Genomic DNA, 26,870 nt, shown 5'->3' with positions numbered 1-26,870 from the left:
CTCCTATACAGTTATTAAGAAGAATCTTCTAAAACTCTACAAAGTTGCTGAAGGTAACCTGTTTGAAATTTTAGCTGAGATGGGGAACAGTTTGTCAATCATTCATTGCCCAAATATGTGCTTTAGTTGATGGAGATTCATCATTGAACAAAACAGATACAAATTCTTGTCCTTACAGAGCAGACAGGATGCCAGAGAGAGACAGAAGGAACCACATAGCATATGTAGAATGTTAGACAGTGATAAAGCTTCAGAGGATGGGAGATAGGCAAGGTTAGTGGTGGTGGTGTAATTTTAAGTAGGGTAGATAGGGAAGTCTTGGTTGGACATGATACGGGAACAAGCCATGTGGATATGGGTTGAAGCGCTTTCCAGGCAGACGACTAACTATACGTGCTGAGGTCCTGAGACAGGGGCCTGCCTGGGACGTTGGAGGAACAGGAGGCAAAAGAGTGTGGTGTCTGGGCAGCGAGGTGAAGTGTTTTCATCAGAGGGAGTGATCACCAGTGTAAGAGGATGGATCAGGTCAAGTGAGGACTGACAGGAGACCACTGGTGATCTTGACAAGGGCAGGTTCAGTGGAGTGGTAGGATTTAAAGCCTGTTTGGAGAGAGTCCAAAATAGAATGAGAGACATATAGGCTATTCCAGAAAATTCTTTTGTAAAAAGGTGCAGAGAAATGGGATTATGGAAGGGTAAACAGAATTATATGAACAATTTACTTCTTCCACGTCAAGAGTTTTTGAAACAGTATTTGTCACACCTGCATCAAATTACATAAAGATGATTTAAAAAAAATGTGTGGGTGTATGTGCTTTACCCATTTTATTGTTTTTTCAATATGAAAAGAATATATATTAAAAATTTATACGTACATAAACAAGAAGTTTATACACAAAAATATATATACAAAAAATTAGAAGACACAGCAAACAATAAAGTTATGTAGTGGTCACCACATGGCAATAGACTGAGCAAACTGAATACTGATAATTGGAGGTTGTGAAGGTAGATTAATCTTCCATGAAATTTGTGTGAAAAAGGAAGGTAAGACCTGGGGAAGAATCTAGGAGAAGATTCCAAATTTAAGTAGTAGTTGGAGGATGTAGATAATATTTTAGCCTATTTATAGGTTGAGAGGGGCAAGGGGGTCAGGGTCCTGAGATGTAGAAATTAAAGGAAGTGGTTAATGGAGCAAAATAGACTTCAATTATGACTATACTAAGACACTTTTCACAATGTAAAATCTTCACAAAGTTATAATCTTAGGTTGCATATTTTACTCTACATTGGTGGAGGACAAATGTGCCTTCTAAAAACAGGTAATCATATTTAATCTTTACAATATAACATATCTTCCAATTTATGTACTATTGCAACTTAGTTAACTCTGATATTTTTTCTATTTTAGTGATATACAAAATAATGGTGTATTTAACAGTAGATTGGGTTTTAATTTCATTGAAATGCTGAATATTACAACATGAATTTGGAAAAGCAGGTTTTGTTTAAGATTTATTTTTTTAAATGTCAATTTAAGGTGCATTAAAATATCTTAATCCTGCATCTATTTATTGGTTATTTAGGAGTGCTTACCTCTTTATCCATATTTTCATATTCACAAACTCTTTCAATGGAAACTGCATTGGTTTCAATTTCACAAGCTTTCCTCACCCAAAAATTCAGAGATTGAGTAATCTGGAGAAAAAAAAAACCCAACCTTCATGAATGGTTCTTTAGTCTTTTACATAATATTAATAATACTTTATAAAGTTTCACTTTTCATGGTTTTCATATGCTTTATCTCTTCTGATTATTCAACAACTTTAGAAGTAAGCATATTTATACATAAACACACAAGTGTTTAAGTATATTAAACTCATACATATCATAAATAATGGTGTTTTTGGCAGAAGATTTAGTTCAACATATGTTGAAGGAGTCCCTACTTGGTGTAAGGAATGATGAATACCAATATTGATGGGATCTGCTTCAAGAAATGTACACCCCGGGGTGCCTGGGTGGCTCAGTCAGTTAAGCGTCTGTCTTAGGCTCAGGTCACGATCCTGGAGTCCCAGGATCGAGTCCCCTGTTGGGCTCCCCACTCAGCAGGGAGTCTGCTTCTCCCTCTGACCCTCCCCACTCTTGTGCTTTCTTGCTCTCACTCTCTCTCTCTCAAATAAATAAATAAAATCTAAAAAAAGAAAGAAAGAAAGAAAGACATGTACACCCCAAGTGAGAAAAAAGTTGTGCACAATATTACCTTTGGCATTCCTCATTATGGGAAGGAGGATTCTCCTAAGTTTTGACCACCACTGTCTCCTCTTTTTCTTTCTTTTTTTTTTTTTAACTCTACTTTCTTCTCACCATACCCACAAATATAGATTGTAATTCAAGCCTAATTCTAAAAGTCAAAAAACTCTGCCAATTCAGTTTTTTCTCAAGTTTGGTGCCAAATCATTTGATGGCCAACCTGACTGGAGAACTGATTGGGGTTCTTTAAAGTCTTCATTTAACCCACTTAGGGTAAACATGCACATATTTCACTGCAAAACAAGTAGTTTGATTATGGGGTTCTGCCCCAAACATTGACTATGGTATGTGTATCATATTTCCTTTCTACAAGCCTAAGTTCTGAATTCTGAAATGCAACTGGCCTTAAGCATTTTGGATAAGAGACGAAGGGTAGGTACTCAAATCATCTAGACTTATCTTCTAAATAATGTGTAAGTATATTTAGTAGTTTAAGGAATATTCTATTTTACAAAGAGGGCATGAACACACTGATACCACTAGTGCTTTTCAGTGTAATATAAAATAGGGCTTATTAGGGAAAAACTTACAAGCAAAGAACCACCAGAGCCTATATTCTCCCCAGAGTTTGCATCATCTCCTTGGTTAGGCTGGGCAGACTGGAAGGACAGGCCATGGTGGAGAGAGGCCCTACCACTGTTATATTCTATAAATCTATACGGACAGGAGAACAGGAAACTTCTAGGTAACTATGCAACCCCAGGAGTTTCTGAATCTTCTAGCACTCAGCCTGTTCTTTCTGTGAGCTCACTTAGAACTGCCGAGCCAGCTTCCTGCTTGTAGCAACAGAGGAAGAAATGAGCCTCCAGGGCAATCCTGATTTGTCTCTCATTACTTAGTTAATACCATATATAATTCAGACAGGCAAAGGAGAAGAGAGTTTAATTAATTGGATTATAAACATATCATATACCACAAAATCATTCTTACTTACATTTAGGGCATAGGATATGGACAAACCAACTATTGCTGAATCTATAGACTTGCCAGCGAGCACAGTAAGCACTGCAGCAAAGAATACCATTAAGTCGCCAAGGAGTTCAAGTCTAACAGACAGCCACCTGTAATAATGGAAAATACTCCTCAGCTGAGATGCAGAAGTTTTGGTGCACTTAGTATGAACTCTCCTCTGGGAAATGAAAATGTAAACATCAATAGCTGCTTCCTTTCTTTCCTCACTTACTTAGAACTCAATCAAAATAGGATTGTTGCAGTGACGACAGATTAAAGGATGCCCTCTACATAAAAACACACTTTACTTTTGCAGAGCTTCGCTTTAAAACTTAATCAGAATTAAAAATCAAAAAAGAACACCAGCTAAAACTCGTCATATTTTAAAATCCTATTGGAAAATCAATCACCTTTCCAATTACATACCCTTTTTTACATGATAAAATGAGTCTCCAAAAGTTAAAATGTGTCCAGCTACCATTTAATATTTCATTTTTCTCCTTTATGTGAAATGATAACCTCAAACTTAAAATATAAATTATTGTATGCAAAAAAAATATATTCTACAAATACAAAATATAACATAGAATCGGATTATTAGTAATTCTGATAGCATCCTATATAACCTTCAAAAACTTGGGACCTGGGGCACCTGGGTGGCTTAGCGGGTTAAGCATCCAAATGTTGGTTTTGGCTCAGGTCATGATCTCATGGGTCATGGGATCAAGCCCCGCATCAGGCTCCATGCTCAGCGGGGAGTCTGCTTCAAGATTCTCTCCTTCTGCCCCTCTCCCCACTCACTCTCTTCATCTCTCTCTCTCTCAAATAAATCTTTATTTTCTCAATTTTTTTATTTTTTTTTAAGATTTTTATTTATTTATTTGACAGAGAGAGAGAGCACAAGCAGGGGGGAGTAGCAGGCAGAGGGAGAGGGAGAAGCTGGCCCCCCAAAGAATAGGGGGAGCCCGGTGCAGAACTTGATCCCAGGACCCCAGGATCAATCAACTGAGCCACCCAGGTGCCTCAATAAATAAATCTTTAGAGAAAAAAACTTGGGACCTTATTTTCATGTAAAGTAGCATGTACTTTTTATTTGAATATAAATAGATGCACTTTAACTTACATGTATATTAAATATTAGAAACATTTAAGGTTTTCTTCTTTTTTTAAATAATTTGATGAAATGCCATTACAAAACACTCTTTCCGTTTAAAAGTTAGTGCACAAGACATCTAAAAAGAGACTGGTCTTGAACTAGGTATACTGATATGACTTACCTGTTTGAAATTACATTATTGTAGAAACAGACCAGGTTCTCATTCACCACCTCTTTGTTTTGCTGGATGAATCTCTGTTCATGTCCAAATGCCCGGATAGTGGACACCCCTGATAAAGTCTCACTAAAGTGTGAAATGATAGGAGAGCGAGATGCTCCTGCCAACCGACGAATCTGCCGAGAACTCGCCACATAGTATCTCTAACCCAAAGACAGAAAGAGGCAGTTGGAAAGATGTAGCAGAAATTGCTTCAATGGTGTGAAAATGGCAAGACACTTAAGTGACCCCAAAAAGTGAAGTTCAAGTTTTCACTCCAGTACCTATGAATGTGGCCTTACGTGGAAATGGAATCTTCGCAGATGTCATTAAGGATCTCGAGATGAGATCATCCTCGATTTAAGGTGGGCCTGAAGCCAATGCGGAGTGTCCTTGTAGGAGACAGAAAAAAAGAAGACAAAGACACGGGGAGAAAGCCATGTGAAGATGAGACTGGAGTAATGTGTGCATAAGCCAAGGAAAATGCCAAGGACTGCTGACAGCCACCAGAAGTTAGGAGAGAAGCATGAAACCAATGTTCCCTCAAAGGTTCCAGAAAGAACCAACCCTGCCTATACCTTGATTTTGAACTGTTAGCCTCCAGAAATGTGAAAGAATAAAATTTGTTGTTTTAAGCTACCAAATTTGTTACATACAGGAGGCTTAAGAAATGAATACACGCTTAGAACAGTAAAAAGTCCAAATTCTGGACAGCATAACTAGAACAGAATTGGACAAAGCTCCACTTCGATAATCCTTTCATACAACCATTATTGAGTACCTACTATGGAAGAAGCTCAATGTCACAGGTTGGAAATGTGACCAGGGAGTTAACCCATTAAATGAAGGAAGTCAACCAAGTGTACAAACAATAGTATTTTTGTACCTAAATATAATCATGAGGAAAAATTTACTTTTTTTATTTTGTGACCAAAAAAAAACCCACCAGTGCAGCCACAAATATAATTGGCTAGTTCCTCTAGCTTGGTTGAGACTAGTTGGGATGAGTGGAGACTGGAGAGCTGGAGAAAGCATGCCCTGAGTTAACTGGGCCATCATCCATCAGCCCCAGATAATTGCTACAAACTGGAAATGAAAATCAAGAGTTTCCACATCTTGTAATTTTTTCAAGAAAATCTCTGGATCTGGAGTTTTACATAAAATCCCTGATTTTAAAATGTCTTCATTTTGGTAAAAATGAGCAAGCTGAACAAAAACCTATGTGAAACTACATGTCACCCTGCAGCTAACTCTGCTCTATGCAAGTACCCTGGAGAACACAGAGGATTGTAGCATTCTGGGACTGCAAGGGGACTTAGTATCATAAAGACATTTTGGCTCTGGGCCTCACCCTGATAGATTCTTTATTTCCTCCCAGTTTTATTAGGATGTGATTAACAACAACAACAACAACAACAATACACACACACCTAGTAAACTGTGATTTCTTAAAAAAGAGGTACAACTAGAGACTCCGATTCAATACGTCTGGGGTATGGTCCATAGGTCCAGGGCCCATCCTTTGAGTAGCACTGATATAAAGCAAATCTCGTATTTTATAGGGGGAAGCAAGGAAGCCTGGAAACGGAAGTGATGTGTCAAGCATAGGAGTCAGGGAAGTAGAATTTGAGGCTCCTGAATTCCCATTCAGGGCTCATCCTATACAGTGTCCCCTAACAAGATACGGTTTCTGGACTCATTTCCACGCCTGGTCATCCTATTATAATTTACCCACCACAAGACTATCACATACATTTTCACTTGTGATATGAGGGTTGTTTTTTTTTTTTTTTTTTAAGCAGATACAATTGATTCTCAATACCATCTCTCATACTCTAAATTCTTTTAGCTCTAAGACATAGTGTCTTCCCTGGAGGACTTACAATCTCATTGGTGAGACAATTTGTAGTCTAAAAAAATAGCTTGTAATACTACCAGTATGATAAATCCATAATACCTGGATGAATCTGATGTCTTTGCACTAGTTTGGTAGAGAATACTTCACATAGAAATGAAATATGACCTAGGCCATGAAGGGTAAGTAAGATCCAGTCAGGCAGAGAGAACAGGGAAAACACAGGAAGTAGGAGGAATAATAATAGCATAGGTGTAGAAATGAGAACATGATTAACATTCTGGTTTGGGCAGATTAAACTCCAATATGAATTTTAAAACTTGAGTTTGGGGAAAGCATTGAACTATAAGAACTGCATCCTTTATGTAAAGAGCCTCAAAATACTTTCATTTTTAAATTAAAGATGTGTTAAGACATTTCCTTTTACACTGTAGCCCCCCAGGGACATAATCTTGGAATGTGGTTGACCACATTTTAATTGGAATATAAAGATATGTATCATGAGAGATCTGCTTCCTTCTTCTAGGAATCCTTTGCTGATATTAGGGATAACCGGACAAAAAAGGCAGTTACCGGTTTCTCTTTTGGATTTACAGGCAAATTCGCTGTCTGCTAAAATGTAAATACCATATAGATTCTGTGGTGGTCTTAAAAATGCACAACTCAGTTCTGCTGTGGCAGGGGATACAGATGACCGGCAGCCCAGCCACTGCCCGTCTGGATCTACTACTCCATGAGCATGGAGGCCATGTTTCCCACAGGCTGCTTCCAGCCAATGACTGAGTACGGCAGGGGTGCTAAAGCAGGCCCATTTCAGGCACACATGAGACACTGCAATGGGCGACACTGCTTGTAGACTTCCCATTCATGCAATGAATCTTTCATGGACCAGTCCTGTAATCCAACATTTTTCCTACCCAATCCTCTTCTCTCCCTCACCAGAATTAGACCTGCATCACTGTCTGAGGGCTCACCCATCCTTCTGCTGCTCCCTCTCCTTTATCTATTACAGGCATTCCCTGGGAACTCTCTACTATCTGGAATCCTTTCTTGGAATCTGCTTTTTGGAGAACGTGAACTAATGGGCCACTGGAGTGGGTCTAAACCTATATTTGACTGTGAACTTATGTTATTAATACACATAAAAATCCAGGTACTTACCTGTATAGTGAAATAGAGGAACACCAAGGGAATAACCCCTAGAATGAAGAGTGGTAAAGCTCCTCCAATGACCAAAACTGTTCCAATAACATCCAATGTGCAATTCACCCAGGTCCGTAAGTAGTAATGGAAACGTATATCAATTATAAACATGTCCTGAAAAAATTGATATCAGGTCATTTTATTTTTAACTTTTCATGATTTAAAATGAGGAAAAGAAGAAATATAATGTTTAATGTAAACATTTTTTAAAAAATTACCCAGATGTGACAATCTGATCATCAAATAAGTCTAACTACATGGTCTTTGCCCTCCCCAACCCACCCTCGTATATTATTCCCCTGTGGTCAGTTGTAATAGTTAAAAACACATTCTGGTAACGAGATGCCCACGATCAAGCAATTTGCATTTCCCAATGACAACTACACAGCACTTAGTTTATATGACTAATGTCAGACTCTGCTTAAAAAGATCCAAACCCCAGTAGTTGGGTGTTCAGAGGCATTGGCCTACCACTATTTACTACTCTGTAAAATACTAGTGAGCCATTCTTATCCACCGAGAACATGTTCAGTGGTCTTTTGGGTAGGTGGATCCTGTCAAGATTCTAAGAGGCAGGAAAACAAAATAATCTTCATTTGCAAAATTAGAAACTGAAAGATGGAAGTGGACAATGAAAGAAGATCATAGGAAGGTCAGGCATCAATTCACATATAACTTAATCATATCTATGTTGTCAAATCTATGGCATAAGGTATGATCTAAGAAATCCCAGGGAGTAGGAAGATACCCAACCTAGAGGGATGGACAACTCAGTTCATGACAAAACTGACACAGAGTGGAGATGGAATTTTATTAATCTCAGTCTTGCTTTGGGAATTCTCTGATTATCTCATATACCAAATAGTATAAGAGCATCATATCCATATGAAGTTGTCTGCCTGTCTTTAGAACAACCTTCCCATATTCTCCCATATTCTCCCATATTCTCATCCGTTTAAGACCCAAGCATTTGACATGTTACCGTACAAAAATGACAGTTATTCAGTAGGGTCCTAGAGAAATGTCCACTGAGAGATAAAAATGCTGAAGATCAAGTTCTTCCATACATTTTAAAAAACAGCATGTACATTGGTATGATGAGGCAAGATTTAATATTCCACCAAACATTTATTATGCTAGGTACTTTCACTTTGACTTTCATGTTTTATCCTCACTTCCCCCCATACACACACCAAAAATTTTTTACATGTACACACAAATATATTGGCATATTTTACAGTTGTGGGCTTGTACTATCTAATTCAGGAACCACTAGCAATATGTGTCTATTGAGCCCTTGAAATGTGGCTACTGCAAACTGAGATGTGCCATAAGCAAATCATACAAATCAGATTCTGAAGACTGTGTAGAAAAAAGAATGTGAAATATTTAGTTAATAATTTTAAATGAGTTTAAATGAGTTTGAAATGTTTCAGACATTCTATGTTAAAATATATTATTATAATTAATTATTTCCAGCTGTCTCTTTTTTCTTTATTGCAGCTACTAGAAAATTTAAAATTACCTATGTGGCTTGCATTACATTTCTGTTGGACAGTGCAATTGTAGGTGTTTGATAGTAAACACCAGGAAGAAAACCCTGTAGGTAAGCAGAGACACTCTGGGAAGCCCCACCTATCCACCATTCACCAGAAGTGAGCTGACAGTTTTCTTAAAAGCAGAATGCTTAATATCTAGTTATCTTCATATAGACATATTTTCTTTACTTTCTCAACCCAAACCAGCGATTCTCAAGCTAAATGTATGTAAGAATTGGAGTCATAGACACCAGAGCACATATGCTTTTTGGATCCTTTCAGCAATTTTCAAGGGTTATTTTGATTATGTGTGTAAGGTGTGGTGCTGCTATACATCAACTATAAATGTCCCAAGAATTAGAAATAAAATAATAAGGAAATCTATACTAAACATAATACCATCTTTTCAGGGTGATATACATATATATATTTATATATATTTACAAATACTATTACAAGGTACTAAATATGGATCATCATTTTTAGGTATGCTATTCAATAAGGTGTGGCTTTACTGACCTTGGTGAACCGACTGATGATCTGACCTATGGGATTGGTTTCAAAAAACCTGAGCGGGAGGTGTAGCACATTATCCAATAGTTGAGTATGCAAAGTTCGAGAGGCAGCCAGGGATCCTCTGGTGAGTATATAGGCTCCAGAGCAGACAAAGAGACCTAAAGACAAAATCTTATCAGGGGTATGTTAATCTCTTAAAGGAATTTTGTACCTTAACTCCCAAAAAGTTGCTTATCATAGCATTTTTAAAATGGAAAACTCAAAGAACAAACTTAACAATGTGTAATTGTGGACCAAACTAAGTATAAGATGTATATGGTGCATTGATAATAAATATACACTCTGATGGGTTGCCATCTCATCAAAGAAGGGCTCTCCTTATTCATGGGCATAGATTCTACAGAAATGCACAAAACATAACAGAACCAGGTTCACCGAATACTAGCAACCTATTAATTTTGTGATGTCCTATGGGGCAAGACGGTATTCACTGGTGCTGCTAGCCAAATAATTATAGTTCCCCTAGCTTCTAGGTCCATGGTAGAATAGCTCTTTCTGGCCTCCTTGTGATTTATGGGACCTTATGAGGAGTTCTGAACAAGTTGAAGGAGAAACAACACGTAATACCCGGTTACAGCACTTAATTGCTGATATCAGAACTGCTAAATTTTATTACCTTTGTACAGTGCCTGCCAATATTTATAATGGTGGATGGATTGCTTCTTCAACTTGGGTCCCAAGAATAAGGAACAAACCTTTTATTATTTTATTTATTTATTTATTTGGGTCTATTAAGCTACTGAGATTTGGTTGGTGGAAGGGCTGTTATTGCAACAACTGAAAAGGCAGACATATAAATAATAGACATATAGCTGTAGCGGAAGTGATTGGAAATAGTTATAAGCATCTATTGATGCTACAATAATATAACTATTGTTACCCACATTTGACAAACTATGGTAAGAAAGAGACAAGCTCATAAAAGAGCTATCCATGTGTGAGAAGAAATGAAAGGACAAAAAGTTCTCAAACTGGAGAACTTGTAGGGCTGGAAGAAGACGTGCCTTGTTACAGTGATTGGTCAAAGATGGATATGTGACTCAAATTGCTTCAAGGAGAGTAACTTCATGGATTTCCATGGAAGGAAGTTCTTTGCGAGAGAACACTTCCAACACCACGTGAAGCCCAAGAATTAAGCCAATGAGGACAACAAGCAGAGCTGATTAAAATAGAGTAGTGAACACTTCATCTGAGCACTGGGATGGAGTGTGTATAAAGACTATGCCTGGACTTTTCAGGTTGGGGAGTCAAGAAAATTCCATGTTACTTAAGCTAGTTTGCTCTGAGTCATAGGGGATACACAATTGCTCCACTGTTCTCTAATACACAAAATTGCTAATAAAAGTGTATTGCCAATATGATTCTTATTCCTTTGTAAGTATGTGTAAAACAAAACAAAACAATGATAGTTGACCCTGACCATCTTAAATTATTTCAGCTAACTCCTTTATATTTTAAATAATATCACATGCTGCTGTTAAATGATTTGTTAGCTTTGAATATTTCCTATTTTTTTCCTACCTCACTCCCCCCAAACTTCCTTGTTCCCCTTTCAAAAACAGGTTGTCACCCTCTTTCCTCAAATAAACATTCAATATTTATATTGCCACTAAGCATACATTACGCATGAAGTTCACCACTCTTTTCCATATTCTTAGTTTCCTATGCAACAAGCACTAATTTATTCCCAAACACTTCAATAGTCAGCAAATCTCTTCTGAATATATTCCAACTCATCAGATACCCTATTATTTCCTTCATCCTATTTAGCCCCCTTCTCTTTGCAACATAAACTACTCTCTTGGAACCCTCTTTCTTTCCACTCTAAACTGGAATGGTTGCAAGATCAGACACTTGCATTCTTCAGTTATGGGAAATGTTAAGTATTATGAATTTGATCATTTTCACTTGCATTTACTGAAAGACTTATGCGAATGTTGAACTTCCTGGATTATTCCTCTAATTTTCTTATTTAACATTTCTTCATCTCTTCAATGGTATACATCTGGAATAATTTCTTCTAATTTATCTTCTCACAGTTGTTCAATCTCTTTATTTTTAAAAGATTTTTATTTATTTATTTGACAGACAGATAGCAAGAGCAGGAGCACAAGCAGGGGGAGTGGGAGAGGGAGAAGCAGGCTTCCCACGGAGCCGGGAGCCCGATGCAGGGCTTGATCCCAGGACCCTGGGACCATGACCTGAGCCAAAGGCAGATGCTTAACAACTGAGCCACCCAGGCACCCCATTCAATCTCTTTAAATTCCTTAAATGTTTCGAGAATTTTTTGTCTAAGATTGAACTTATTTCAGCACATTTTCACACTTGCTTTGTGGATATAATATTTTGAATCTCTGAAGACACTAATTTGACATTTTAAGCTTCTATTTCAAATAGGATTATTTTATTTCTGGACTCCACTGCTTTATTTATTAGCTCTTATTTATACTGTTGGTTTAATTAAAATGCAAGGCCATCCATCATTATCAGTTTAAACATTTGAGATAAACACATGGTTAATTAATAGAAGTATCTGGTGTGGCTTCCTTCTGCTATTGCACACATTAATTTCCCCCAACATTTTTTTCCTCTGAATGGAAGGGATTGCTTCAAATTCCACATAAGTGGGCAGATGTGACACAGAGAGTCTGAATATTGGGATCCAGGCATGTAGGCTGGACTTTTTCCAAAAGCCATTTAAGGAGGATTTCTTCTATGTAGGCCACACACACTAGGAACCCTAATTTCCTCTTTAGACATCAGCTTTCTAGTTTTCATTGTATTACTACAATGCCAGTTGCTGTGACCATGAGTGGTGATGGTGGTGGGTGTTCTAGGAGAGACTGATGGGCCAGGAGAACAATGGTCTAGTGAATTATTTTGATTATTTCCATGCAACTCGATCCTACTCTCTACCTGTGACCATGAGTTTAGTGTTTCTCTACTGCCCAAATGAACATCTCCCTCTTGTGTTATAGCTTCTCCCCTATCCATTTCTGACTGCAGGTTCTTCTACCCTTGCTCACCTATCAGTGTAATTGCTTATGTAGAAATTTATCACTCCAAAATCTTCTGAAGTCTTCCCTTTTATATTTATTCACGTCATCTCACTGGAATTTTGTGAGGTAAGTAAAGCAGGTGATCCACTCACTCATCTTAAACTAGAAGCAGCAGTGTATTCTTTAAACAGTGCACCTTGAAAATAAGGTGCCTATATTTTTCACATTGGATTGGAGAAAGGAAGTTCCTAACAATGAGGCATAAAAGATAATAGATTGGGGATGTTTAGAGTGTCCTAAAGATTCTAAGGAGAATAGCTGGGACCTAGGAAGAAAATGTTCAGAACTATTTCTTGTCTAGAAAATGAGGTTAAAATTTTTATTATTGTTACAAAATATAGATCTAACATTGTGCTTTGAACTCTAGTTTCTTTTTGAATGTTAGCTTTCTATATTATTCATAGTAGGCCTGTGGTACTAACATGTGACAGACAATGCTGCTTATGCTTTAAAGTACTCCTGCCCTTTTTATTTTGTGAGCTATGATGATGTAAGTGAATATAGCCTGCTCTTCATTGTACAAGATTCTGTAAGATGCAGCTGTGGTCTACTGAAAAAAACAGAAATTATACATTTTCATTTCTTAGGCTTACCCACTTATAGAAAACTTATAATTACATCTAATAAATAAGTCTTCAGAAAAATTTTAATTTTTAATGCAAAAAAATTAAAAATGAAAGAAAAATTAGAGAGGATTCTTATTCATTCATTCATTTATTCATTTATTTAAAATAGGCTCCACACCCAGAGTGGAGCCCAACATGGGGCTTGAACTCATGACCCTGAGATCAAAACCTGAGCTGAGATCATGAGTCGGATGTTTAACCGACAGCTACCCAGGTGCCCCGAGAAGATTCAAATTTTAATGATTGAAGACCACTCTACACAAAGATCCAATCAGGAAAAAATCCTTTTGATTAGACTGCATAATCTGTTGCCTCATTACAAAATATTTCCTATATCTACAGATAGTTAATTAAAAATAAGACAGTCTCTTCAACAAATGGTGCTGGGAAAACTGGACAGCAACATGCAAAAGAATGAAACTGGACCACTTTCTTACACCATACACATCACTCATCATCAGGGAACTACAACTCAAAACTACAATAAGATATCACCTCACACCTGTCAGAATGGTTAAAATCAACAATACAAGAAACAACAGGTATTGGTAAGGATGTGGAGAACAAGAAAAAAATCTTGCACTGTTGGTGGGAATGCAAAGTGGTGCAGCCACTCTGGAAAACAGCATGATGTTCCTCAAAAAGTTAAAAACAGAACTACCCTATGATAGAGCAATTGCATTAAGTACTTACCCAAAGAATACCAAAATACTAATTTGAAGGGATACAACACATGCACCTTGCTGTTTATAGCACCATCACCCACAATAGCCAAATGTCCATCCACTGATGAATGGATAAAGAAGTTGTAGCACACACACACAAACACACATGCTTGTGCGCGCACTGGAATATTACTCAGCCATAAAAAAGAATGAAATCTTGGGGCACCTGGGTGGCTCAATCGTTAGGCATCTGACTTCGGCTCAGGTCATGGACCCAGGGTCCTGGGATCAAGCCCCACATAGGGCTCCCTGCTCAGCAGGAAGCCTGCTGCTCCCTCTCCCACTCCCCCTGCTTGTGTTCCTGCTCTTACTATCTCTCTCTGTCAAATAAATAAATAAAGTCTTTAAAAAAAAAAAAGAATGAAATCTTTCCATTTGCAGTGGCATGGATGGAGCTAGACAGTATGACACTAAGCAAAATTAGTCAGTGAGAGACAAATACCATATGATTTCACTCATATGTGGAATTTAAGAAACAAAACAGATGAATATAGAGAAAAAACAAAGACAGATGAACCAGAAAACAGACTCTTAACTGTAGAGAACAAACTGAGGGTTACTGGAGGGGAGCTGGCGGGGGAGGAATGGGTTAAATTATTGACGAGTATTAAGGAGGGCACTTGTGCTGAGCACCAGGTGTTGTATGTAAGTGATAAATCACTAAATTTTACACCTGAAACTAATGTTACACTGTATATTAACAAACTGGAATTTAAATAAAAACTTGAAAAAGATATATGGAAAATCAAAAAAATGTATACCTTAAAGTAATATTACACTGTATGTTAACTAACTGGAATTTAAATAAAAAGTTTAAAAGTTCTGATAAAAAAGTAAGACTTTACAATGGTAAAATTGTGAACATTAAACTTACATAGCTTGTCTAGTATGGGAAATGATATTTTCTCATTTAAAATACTTTCCAAAGTATATTGAATTTCCCCTAAAGTTGTAACATGAGCTCCTGGATTGGTATGAGTTTAACTCTCATATGTAGATGTGATGGACACAGATAGAGAGATATTTGTATATATGGATGTTTCTTTTGCTGCTCATAATTCTAGACTGCTATATCTATTCTTTCCTCAATTAGTTGCGAATTGCAAGCCAATAAACTTGACTCTCACTGATTCAAAACCAAACACACTGTTTATCTTTCATACTATAAATATTCTTTATATCTCATTTTAGTCATTGACAACGTCTCTTTCCCCAATGAATATTGTTAACAGAATGGCAAAATAAACATAAATCTGTCTCACAATATTTGCATACTTTTGATGGAGACACTTATAAGCAATACTATGGCCACACAATAAAGATGGGAAAGGAGAAGAGAAGCGAAGCCCCAAGTTTCATACTTTTTATTTTATCTTCATTTTATTTTTTTTACCAAATGCATGTATCTCTTTGTGTTTTCCCTTATGAATATCCTTAGATAGCATGACTTCCACATATTTTTTTTTCTTGTTTGAATTCTCCCTGAATATCATTCTCGCTCAAGGTGCCTTTCTTTCCTTTTACAAACATACACAAAATGTCTGTACTTAAAAAATCTTCTCTTTATTTCTACCATACTTTTCAATATCCTTTTTTTTCTTTCAAATCACCTAACTTCTTTGAAGGACAATATGTATCTACTCTTTAATTATCAACTGTTCAACTACCTACAATCTGTATTCTCTTTCTATCTCTTTCTAGATGATACATCTTTGACTACAATCATGGGTCTTTTCTCAATTTTTTTCTTCTTCACATTTCTGCAGCATTTCAGAACCAGTGAGAACTTCTTTGAGGTGCTACCTTTCTTTCTTTCTTTTTTTTTTTTTTTTTTGGCTTTTGTTACATCATACTTTTCACTTGGAAGGCAGTGTATCATCATTTAGAGTTTTCCAAAGTATATTCTATGGAAAACAAGTTGCTCAAGATATTAATGGCCAATACAAGAAGAAACATTTTTTCCATGGTCAAATGGATTTGAGAAACATCAAATTAGTTAGAACGAAAGAGGTCAGTTTACTGAAGAATATCTGGAAACTTTTAGTGAAAGAAAAAAAGATTTCAGAAGCACAGAAAAATATAGTCCTCAGTTTTCCAGACCTACTAGAGTACAGAACCCTATATTTGTGGAGCATCTCTACCGTTTCATGTAAAACTTTTGGAAATGTTAATTTAGTGGTTAAGAATATAGTTTGGGGAATCTGGTACACATGGATTCAAACCTGGCTCTGAAACTTTTATCTGTAAGACTTCGTGCATAGTATTCATTTCCTCTATTGTTAAATAATAGCTAACATTTATTGCACTCTTGTTATACGCTCAGCACTTTTCTGTAAGCTCTATACATATTAGCTAATTTAATCACTGGAACAATATTTAGGTAGAAATTATCTACATTCTTTTTTTTTTAAGATTTTATTTATTTGAGAGAGAGAGAATGAGAGACAGAGAGGATGAGAGGGAAGAGGGCCAGAGGGAGAAGCAGACCCCCCGCTGAGCAGGGAGCCCGATGTGGGACTCGATCCCAGGACTCCAGGATCATGACCTGAGCCGAAGGCAGTCGCCCAACCAACTGAGCCACCCAGGTGCCCAGAAATTATCTACATTCTATAAATGGTAAAACTAAAAGTTTAAGTAACATGCCCAAACTTAAGGAGTCCCTCATTAGAATGTATGCTAAATGAATTAATAAATTAGTTTAAACCATATGAAATTACCATTTTTGTGTGTCATAAAATGTCAAATATAGGCAATTTCATGTATCTAACCTCTATAAAATGCTTTGGGTTTCTAGGAACAGAGCAAGCCTTCACATTATTGTGCTTTTGTGGGTTTTTTTTTTTTTATCTGTTGATCAGGAACTTATCTCTGTTCAATTTCTCTGAAGCCAATCCCCTAACTGGCTGTACATGGGCATTCCCCAAGTACCCATCATTCACCCTTGTGGCTCTTAATCCTCATTCATAGTGATATATCTTCTCTATGGCTCACTTGTTATCTCTATTAGAATGACTCAACGTCTCGGTAGAACCACAGAGCTATAGAGTGTTAGAGGTTGGAGGAAATGTAGACATTATTTAGTCTAAGCCCTCCATTTTACAAATAAATGAAATTTACTTCCCAAACTTCCAGATATGCATTTAAACCTGCCTACTGGGAGGAAAAAAAAAAGTAGAAAAATGCATCTACCCTTTCTATTAAATGTTTCCAAAATTGAATTCACCATTGAATTGAGTTGAAGTCACCTGAATTCTCTGCCCCACATATTAAGACTCCCCCCCGGTTTCCTTATTTTTGTCTTCATCATTCCCCAGTTACCCAAAATGAACTTCGAAACCAAGAATGAGGCCCTCTTCTTAGCTTCAAATCACCCATTCTTACGTATGTTTTCACTGCAGTGTCTTCCCTCTCTATCCCTTTTCTCCAACTGCATTGCCATTCTCTGACCATTCATTTGTTTGTTCATTTATTTTCCTTCATCCTTTATTCATTCAATCCTATTCCATTCCCTACTCATTGGTTAGCACTGGACTAGGTGCCTTGGATGACGTGGAGATAGATCAGAGAAGAGATTTTTCCATAGTAGATTATCTCCCATACAGACTTCCACCTGGAAGATACTTGATTACTCCTTCCCTATCGATCCCAAATTCTCCCTGGTTTCTGATTTAATCCCTCCAGTAAAAGTCCATCTTTCTTTTTCATCACTGTTAATTCATTCTTAGTTTGAAAAATAACTCTAATTCACCTCTTTTCCCTCAAATTCTCAAAGTTTTCCACTTGCCTTTCCAACTATCATCTCCAACACATCTCCAAACTACCTTCCCACCTCTAGGTCCCCTACTGCCCTACCAGTAACCTGAAGACCACTCAAACTGGCTCCCTCACTCATGCCTACAGCCCCCTTTCTTCCCCACCCATGTTTTTACTCACATCTTTCCCTCTGCATCTGTCAACTCTCCTTTCTGTGACCTCAATCTCACAAAATTCAAATCATTCTTTTAAGTGACACCTCAAATGACAACTATTCCTTGGAAATTATCTTAACTCTCAAATATGGCTTTTTCTCGCTCTGTGTCCTCGCAGGTTTTCTTTTATTACTTTTATAGCACTTATTTCTTGCCACGTAGTTTTAGACTTTACTTACAGTGTAGTTTGTAACTGACTCACTTATTGATCTTCATATCAATCACAGGTCTCACATACAGTGAGTAGCCATGTGGTCAAGACTTTTGGGTTCTGAATGACTTAGCATACGGGTCTCATTTTCCTTGGCTGTAAAATAGGAATAATAACACCTTTCCAAATACTTTTTGTCAAGAATAAATGAGACAAATACATTATTTAGTGTGGGCCATGTAGCAGATACACATAAGTTTTGGTTTACTTTCTCAAATACGATGAATTAAAAACATATGCATTTGAATTATCTCAAAATATTTGAAAAATATGGCATAGATTTTATCTGAAATAAAATGATGCCATATGCTTACATTTGAATAAATTAGGCCAGAAAGAGAAAAAAGAAGTCCCTAGACTTTTTTTTTTTTTACCTTGCATTAATCCCAGTAATCCATAGATGTTAAGTTTATTGCTTCTTATTTGCTTCCATTCTGTGAACTCATTCTTGTGTTTCGCTTCTTTTACCCAGGCACTAAGCCATAGATTCTGTCCAATGCCCACCAAATTCTGCCCGAGGTAAGTAGCCACACTCAGCCACACCCAGAGCCAGCCGAAGGCTTGGAGGTACTTCAGAATGATTGAGAACTTCACCTAAAGGCAAAATTAATGTGGAATTAGATTACTGTGCTTAAAGGTCAGACAAGGTAGATTTAAATCCTACATGACATTTCTTAAGCTTTGTGATCTTGGTCAAGTTACTAACTCCTCTAACTCCCAGATGACTCATCTGTAAGTTGGAATTTTAACAGTAGTCACCTTATAAGTACATCTAAAGTGCCAGCATAGTCCTGAGTGCTTAAAAATGATGCATGTTCAAATAATATTGGTTACTATCATTAGTAAAAAAGAATATACATAGCTAAGTAACATGTAATCCTAATTAAACACCACTATAATAAACCAACGGTTCCATTTAATGTAATTTCTTCAAACTACTATATAGTAACCCTCCTCAAATGAAAAATATATGATATTTATTAATAATGCAATGCAATCTTTTGTATTTGCATGGTTAATAACAAATAATACTAGTAATTCTGGTGCTTACCCCACCAATAGGGATCTTTTCTTTTTTCATTGAGAACTGTTTTCCTTGATCCAGTGAGGGCCTAATAAAGCAAGACAATGTACATTTTGTAGTTTTCAGATCAACCACATTTTTTAAAGTTATACATTGGCAACCATTTTACTGCATAATCTTCTGCCCTGATAACATTGTTCCTTTAATCTTTTCAAATGGAGATTCTTTATCTTCCCATATCCCATATATTTTAAAGTCAGAACATATAGTCTGATTTTTTTACTGCTTCTTCTAGATAATTATCCTTCAAACTTGAGCCAAATCCCCAGATTATTTAAGCTAATGCTACCCAGTTGTACCATACTCTATGTCTTCTCATCTACTTGCCTCCTGGCCTATCAGGACTAGCACCAAGGGGCGCCTGGCTGGCTCAGTCAGTAGAGCGTGCAACTCTTGATCTCAGGGTTGTGAGTTTGAGCTCCAAAGTGGGTGTGGAGCCTACTTAAAAAAAAAGAATAGAAAATAGAGCTACCATACGATCCAGCAATTGCACTACTGGGTATTTACCCCAAAGATACAAATGTAGGGACCCGAAGGGGTACGTGCTCCCCGATGTTTATAGCAGCAATGTCCACAATAGCCAAACTATGGAAAGAGCCAAGATGTCCATCGGCAGATGAACGGATAAAGAAGATGTGGTGTATGTATATATATACAATGGAATATTATGCAGCCATCAAAAGGAATGAGCTCTTGCCTTTTGCAACGACGTGGATGGAACTGGAGGGTGCTATGCTGAGTGAAACAAGTCAATCAGAGAAAGACATGTATCATATGACCTCACTGATATGAGGAATTCTTAATCTCAGGAAACAAACTGAGGGTTGCTGGAGTGGTGGGGGGTGGGAGGGATGGGGTGGCTGGGTGATAGACATTGGGGAGGGTATGTGCTATGGTGACCACTGTGAATTGTACAAGACTGATGAATCACGGATCTGTACCTCTGAAACAAATAATGCAACATATGTTAAGAAAAAAGAAAAAGAAGAAGACAGCAGGAGGGGAAGAATGAAGGGGAGTAAGTCGGAGGGGGAGACGAACCACGAGAGACGATGGACTCTGAGAAACAAACTGAGGGTTCTAGAGGGGAGGGGGGTGGGGGGATCGGTTAGCCTGGTGATGGGTATTAAAGAGGGCACGTTCTGCATGGAGCACTGGGTGTTATGCACAAACAATGAATCATGGAACACTACATCAAGAACTAATGACGTAATATATGGTGATTAACATAACAATAAAAAATTAAAAAAAGAACTAATGATGTAATGTATGGTGATTAACACAATAAAAAAATTTTAAAAAAAGAATAAAAATTAAGAAAAAAAATTTTTTAAAAGTGGGCACCTAGGTAGCTCAGTTGGTTGAGCATCTGACTCTTGATTTTGGCTCAGGTCATGATCTCAGGGCCATGGGATCAAGCCCCATGGTGGGCTGCGCTCAGCACAGAGTCTGCTTGTCCCTCTCCCTCTGCTCCTCCCCTTGCTCATGTGCTCTCTCTCTCTCTTTCTCAGATAAATAAACAAACAAGCAAATAAATAAAAAGACTGGCATCGGGCTCATCGTCCCACTTTGTTCTGCCACCATCCTGGGTGATGTCATAGTCTACACAGACAGCTTATTAAACTCAATCTCTTTTCAATCTCATGACCTTCATACTTCCAGGTCCTTCCTCTGCATTCTACTCTGATCATCAACTGTCAGGACTTTAAGCCATGAGTCTTATAATCAGGAACTAAGCCACCTTGGAAAACCCAACTCTAAACATTTCAATCTCTGGCCATAACCCCTTCTATTTCTAAATTGTACATTCAATAACTCTCACTACATTTGGTTTTAATTCCATCTAGACTTCCAGCTCCTGAATCCAACTTTCCTACCATCCTTGCTCTCTTAGGCTGATCAATGATTCTGGTTTCCCAGATATTCCTGATTTTAGCATTGACTGTCCCATATTCCAAAAAACTCTCAGTCCCAGGCAAACCTATTACGTCTCTCTTTTGACTTCATTATCCAGCCTGTACTCCATGATTACAATATTATCCAAACTGTGGTAATACTCAGAACTGTCAGGCTCCCCTTTCTTTCCATTAAACCTCCATGTTAGAACCCACATGTCAATCTTCATCACACTTGCTTCAAAAAAAATCATGCAGCTCTATAAATTGGTTCCACCATGAATTAACATCTTCCCTCTACCTGGGCTCTTAATAGTGCTTAGAAATTCTTGCATGACTCTCAGAAGGGGCCCACATCCTACTTGATGGAGAAAGTAAGGGCAGACAGGAAAGTCAGTCACCAAATCTCTACATTTACATGCACCTCTGCGCAGACTTTTCTAATTTCCTTCTATAGCAAACAAAGGAAATTCTCTCCTCAATAACCATATGATCTGAATCCCATTCTGTCCCATTTCCTCAAAAGACATTTATTAACTATAGTGTCTCCACACTGTCTTGTCAATGAGTCACTTGATGGTACTTGTTAGAAATACAGACTATAGGGGAGCCTGGGGGGCTCAGTCATTAAGCGTCTTCCTTCAGCTCAGGTCATGATCCCAGGGTCCTGGGATGGAGCCCCGCATCGGGCTCCCAGCTCCGCGGGAGGCCTGCTTCTCCCTCTCCCACTCCCCCTGCTTGTGTTCCCTCTCTTGCTGTGTCTCTCTCTGTCAAATAAATAAAATCTTAAAAAAAAAAAAAAATACAGATTATAGGATTTCCCCCACTAGAAACCTGCCTTTCAAACAAATGATCCAAGGGATTCTCATCTTAAGGCAAATCTAAGAAACCCTGAGTTCTTCCCAATTTTTTCTAATCTTCATCTTCTCCTCCCTACTCCTGACTCCTTCCCATCAGCCCATAGACAACAACACATTATTCTCATCTTAAAACCAGCACCACAAAAATGACACTACTCTCAACTCTATGTCCTTCGTCAGTTACCATCCTATCTTACCTTCCTTTTATAGCCAAACATTTTTCTGCTGAACCACTTTGCCTCCTTCAACTGTCTGGCACCTGGCTGAAAGTGTTTCCATCAATGGTGCCTTGATGAAATGATTAAAATACTTATTGTTATATCCATGGGATACTTTAAAAAATATTTCACTTAAACTCTTCATGACACTTAACATCACTGACCACTCCCTTGTTTAAGGAACATTTCCTTTAACTTCCCTACCACCATGCATTTGTATTTTTTCACCCCCCTCTGGCCCTCTGTGAGTTTCTCTTTAGGTTCCTTTCTCTGTATTCTCTTTAATGTTTATGTTTCCTCAGGCTCAATTCTAGTCATTATAGTCGATCCTTGAACAACACAGACATGAACTAAACAGGTGCACTTATATCCAGATTTCTTTTACAATAAATATACATATGGTCCTGTAAATGTATCTTCCTTTTGATTTTCTTAATAAGATTTTCTTTTCTCTAGCTTACTTTATTGTAAGAATACAGTATATAATACATATAACATATAAAACATGTATTAATTGACTGTTTGCTATCAATAAGGCTTCCGGTCAACTATAGGTTATTGGTAGTTAAGCTTTTGCAGAGTCAAAAGTCATACTCAGATTTTCAGCTGCATGGGGGAGTTGATGCCCTAACCCCTTACATTGTTCAAGGGCCAACTCTATTTCCTTTGTATGCTCCACTCTTCTGAGTAATCTCATTCACTCAGTTTCAATGACCTTCTTCTTTGTGGGTGACTCTCAAACTGATTGTTCTAGTCCATACCTCTCCCTTGAGTTCCAGATCTCTACAGTAACATGCTTACTTCATTTCTTTGCTTGTTTATCTCTATACCACCCTAAACTGAACCAGATATTTTCCTACCTCCTTTAAAGCTTTCTCTGACTTTGTAAAGGGCCACAAACACTTCCTTTGTCTCAATCTTGGTACATTTCTAACCAATCACCTGGTATGTGTCAATTCCTCTAGAACTGTATTACTGGAGAAACAGTTGGAAAATACCTAACAGCATGAAGAAAAGTAATGGCAGAGGAGGAGAGAAAAAAAGAGGAAGAAGAGAAGCAGGAGAAGGAAGATTCATAATCCTATGTTCCAGAGACATTTGGTGCTAACATGTTTGTGAATATTGCCAGTCTTTCCTCCACATGTGTGCAGTATCATAATACAAATGTTGTTCTAAAACCATTCTTCAACTTTTAAACAATTTTATACATGGTCTTTGTAACTCAGTATGCAATGAACCTAAAATATTATTCTATAACTGCATTATATTTTCATTTTACTATATTAAGATTCATTTAACAAACTCAGTAGTTCTAGTGGCTGTAGATTTTTCCTACTTTTTTGCTGTAATGATCATTCTTTTTACACATCTCTCTTTGTTCCTTGTAGGGACACAGAAGCATGGGGTATGTTAAGGTCTGAATTGAGTTTAATTTCCCCCCATTTCTCCATGTTTTCCATTTTATTTACCAGAATAAGAAAGGCTTTTGATCAGTCTGGTGGCTCTTCCCTTTCTATCTCTGGCGCTAGTGTCAAGAAACATTCTGTGGGAGGTTGCAATACATGATCTTTGTAGAATCAGCTTCCCCATCAGGAAAAGATACACTATTTAACAGACATTTTCATTGGAACAGCTCCTGGTATATGATTTGGGTTAATTACTGTCATCATCCTTCAAGCCCTTGGCATGGATTCTGTTTGGATAAGCAAATTCAGCATTGGTTGTCAAGCCAAAAAATTAATTCTTAATGTAGTTGGATATAAAATGCTACGAAACCCAACTGTTAAAAGGGAATTAAAGCATCCTAATTAGACATAAGTAACAAAGACCAAGAATTTATTGGACACCATACAGGAGGGCATTGCTTTTGCAAACTACAATGTTACTTATTCTTTTTCCACAAAAATACTGCATTTGGTTCTGGGCACTCTGTTATGAATAACAGATTCCATCTGAATTTTAAAAGAGCAAATTATTTTATGCTAGTAGAGAAGTTTTAAAAATGAGTCTTGTGTTGTCCTTCAGAAAACCTCAGGAAAGTTGGCACAATACCCGTCTGCATATTTTTGTATAAAAGATATAAAATTAACATACTGAAACCATTATCCCTGAACTGAGCATGCAGTTGCAAAGTATGGAGTATGTATGGGAGGATTAAAGTGATTAAAAGAGTCTGACATGAAAGACAGAAGGGGGCAGTCTAATACTGAAATCACATTCCTGATTTATTTTATTGGAGGAAGATATTAATAAATATTTAAAGAAATAAAATAATTAATATATACCATGTAAATTTAAACCAAGAAGTGAAAAGCAAAACGTAGAAACAGTTCAAATTATTTTAGTCCCTATTAGTGAATTGAACTAACATATCATAAAGTAATTCTAAGTCTTAAATTTCAGACATTATTTAGTCCAACTCCCTTTTTACCCCCCTCCTGATGGGCAGTTAGCCACTATCCCCATGAACTAATTCTTCCATGAGGAAGACTCACTGCATTCTATCTCAGTACATCCCACTGTAGAGAGTCTCTAACTGCTGTAAAGTTCCTGCCTGTGTGTATCTTCCAGGCCCTAGTCTATCTTAATGCTGCACTAAGTGGAAATTGGATAATTCTAAAAAATAGAAAGTTAGGTTAAAAAGCCAGGGAAATTTTCTCCATGTAATATTATCTTACCAAACAGTAAAGCAGATAAAAAATGAAAGCTAAAATGAGAAGTAGCACAGAAAATAAATACATAGGAAGGACATACATAGGAAGTAGCCAAACATGCACATATTTTGGAAAAACTGAAATAGGTCTCTGGTCTCTCAAACACAAGATAAAAAAATGATTTAAATACTATGATGACAAACAAGAAAAGATCAGCATGGGGAATTCATGGACCACCTATAACATTTTCATCGCAGTTATTAAGAAGTAAGCTTGAAAGTGCGCTGTGTTGACAAGAATGTAACATATTGGAATTGAGGCGATCTTCCTAATGTACTCAATCACTGGAGAAGTAAGTTTCAGAATGCTGGCTTCAGTCTGAGCCTCTACAACTTGAGAAATGTTTAGAAATCGATTCTGTAAATAAATTTTTATAGGGAGTGGGATTCCTGTTTCAAGAAGAAACTTTCCAAAAGTGATTCACAAAAACTTCAAGGGGTTCAATTTAGATATTGTGACTGACAATGATTTTATACATAAGGACAACTGATTTATTATAGAGAGAAGGGTATCATTAAGTGAACAACAATACTTACTGATTTTTAAGTTCTAAGCTTTTAAACAAGTTCCATATTGACTACATGGTGAAACTATACACAGGTGAAAATTCTCCTAAGGATTAGAGATGTGTAGATCCTATAGCACATGAATTTCAAAGTCTGGTTCAGTGCTTCTAGATTCACTTCTCTTGGGGATCCTTAAAAACGGACACTCATTTAAATGAAAGGTATAGAATAAATGATGGATTAAAAGACCCTTGAGTGTTCTTTCAGAATTCAGTTACTTATTCGTCCATTCAACAATTATTTATTGAACATCAGCTTATATGTTATTATAACATATAACACAGCTTTTTATTCAGTGTTTAGTTGAAACTTCTTAGATGGCAATAAAGCAATGAACAAAGAGACAAAAATTTAGGCTGTTATAAAGCTTAAAATCCAGAAGTGAAAGACAAAATAAAAGTAAATAAATTCTCCAGTATACTGAAAATTAATAAGAATTATAAGAAAAAAAAATAAGCCTGGAAGGGGTTGGGAAGTACTGTGACAAAATAGGGTGGCTAAACCCAAAGTCTTCATCAATAAGGTAATATTTGAGCAAAGACCTGCAAAAGGTGGGTGAGCAAGTTGTATGGATATCTGGGAGAATGATTTAGTTGATCTATTGACTCTGCTGAATCTGATATAGAGGCAAAACTCAAACCTGCAACATCCACATCATGCACACATCCTTAGGAACATCTACTCTTTTCAAAATCAATAAATAAATTCAAGGTCCATTTTTTAATTCAAGGTCAAATCTACAAAATTCTGAGCCAATGGATCCCAAAGTGCTTGCTTCCTTATAATGCATCCCGATTCTCCATTTTAGCAATTTTGATGAGTGGCTGCTCCCTGTAATTCTGTTTATTCCTATTTTTTTTTTCTTTCAGTCTCCTATTTGCAACTGCTATGGGGAATACTGGGGCAAATAACAGATTAGGGTAATTTGCTTTAATTACTGTTCATTTTAGTCACTTTTAAAAAAAAAAGGAAGTATAATGTAACAAAATCCAATCAGGGTCAATGTTTTATGATTTTTATTTCTCTCACTTTCTCCTATCCTTCTTTCACTTCCTCCCTCCCTCCTTCCCTTCGTACCTTCTCCCCCACCTCCTCCCTCACTTCCTCCCTCCCTCTCTTCTTTATTTCCTCTCTCTTGCTTCATTTAACGGATTCTTCAATTCCTACACCAAGTCCCTATTTCTAGGTCACATAT

The 26,870-nt window shown here is 37.1% G+C and overlaps 1 protein-coding gene across 6 annotated transcripts in view; it reads right to left on the bottom strand.

The window, feature by feature from the left end:
- The window catches only part of LOC113918261 (canalicular multispecific organic anion transporter 1-like), an 88,831-nt gene that overhangs the window by 7,091 nt on the left and 54,870 nt on the right, over positions 1–26,870 (bottom strand). For all 6 annotated transcript variants that reach the window (XM_027586564.2, XM_027586565.2, XM_027586566.2 and 3 more), the window contains 7 exons: positions 19,390–19,450; positions 18,713–18,932; positions 9,693–9,847; positions 7,594–7,749; positions 4,542–4,741; positions 3,248–3,374; positions 1,597–1,698 (listed from right to left, as the gene is read on the bottom strand). In XM_027586564.2, the coding sequence (XP_027442365.2) occupies positions 1,597–1,698; positions 3,248–3,374; positions 4,542–4,741; positions 7,594–7,749; positions 9,693–9,847; positions 18,713–18,932; positions 19,390–19,450 (1,021 nt within the window). The remainder of the gene's footprint in view (positions 1–1,596; positions 1,699–3,247; positions 3,375–4,541; positions 4,742–7,593; positions 7,750–9,692; positions 9,848–18,712; positions 18,933–19,389; positions 19,451–26,870) is intronic.

This window comes from Zalophus californianus, chromosome 1, assembly GCF_009762305.2.
Source record: "Zalophus californianus isolate mZalCal1 chromosome 1, mZalCal1.pri.v2, whole genome shotgun sequence".
Classification (NCBI taxonomy): Eukaryota; Metazoa; Chordata; class Mammalia; order Carnivora; family Otariidae; genus Zalophus; species Zalophus californianus.
This window is presented reverse-complemented; position numbering and strand designations above follow the sequence as displayed.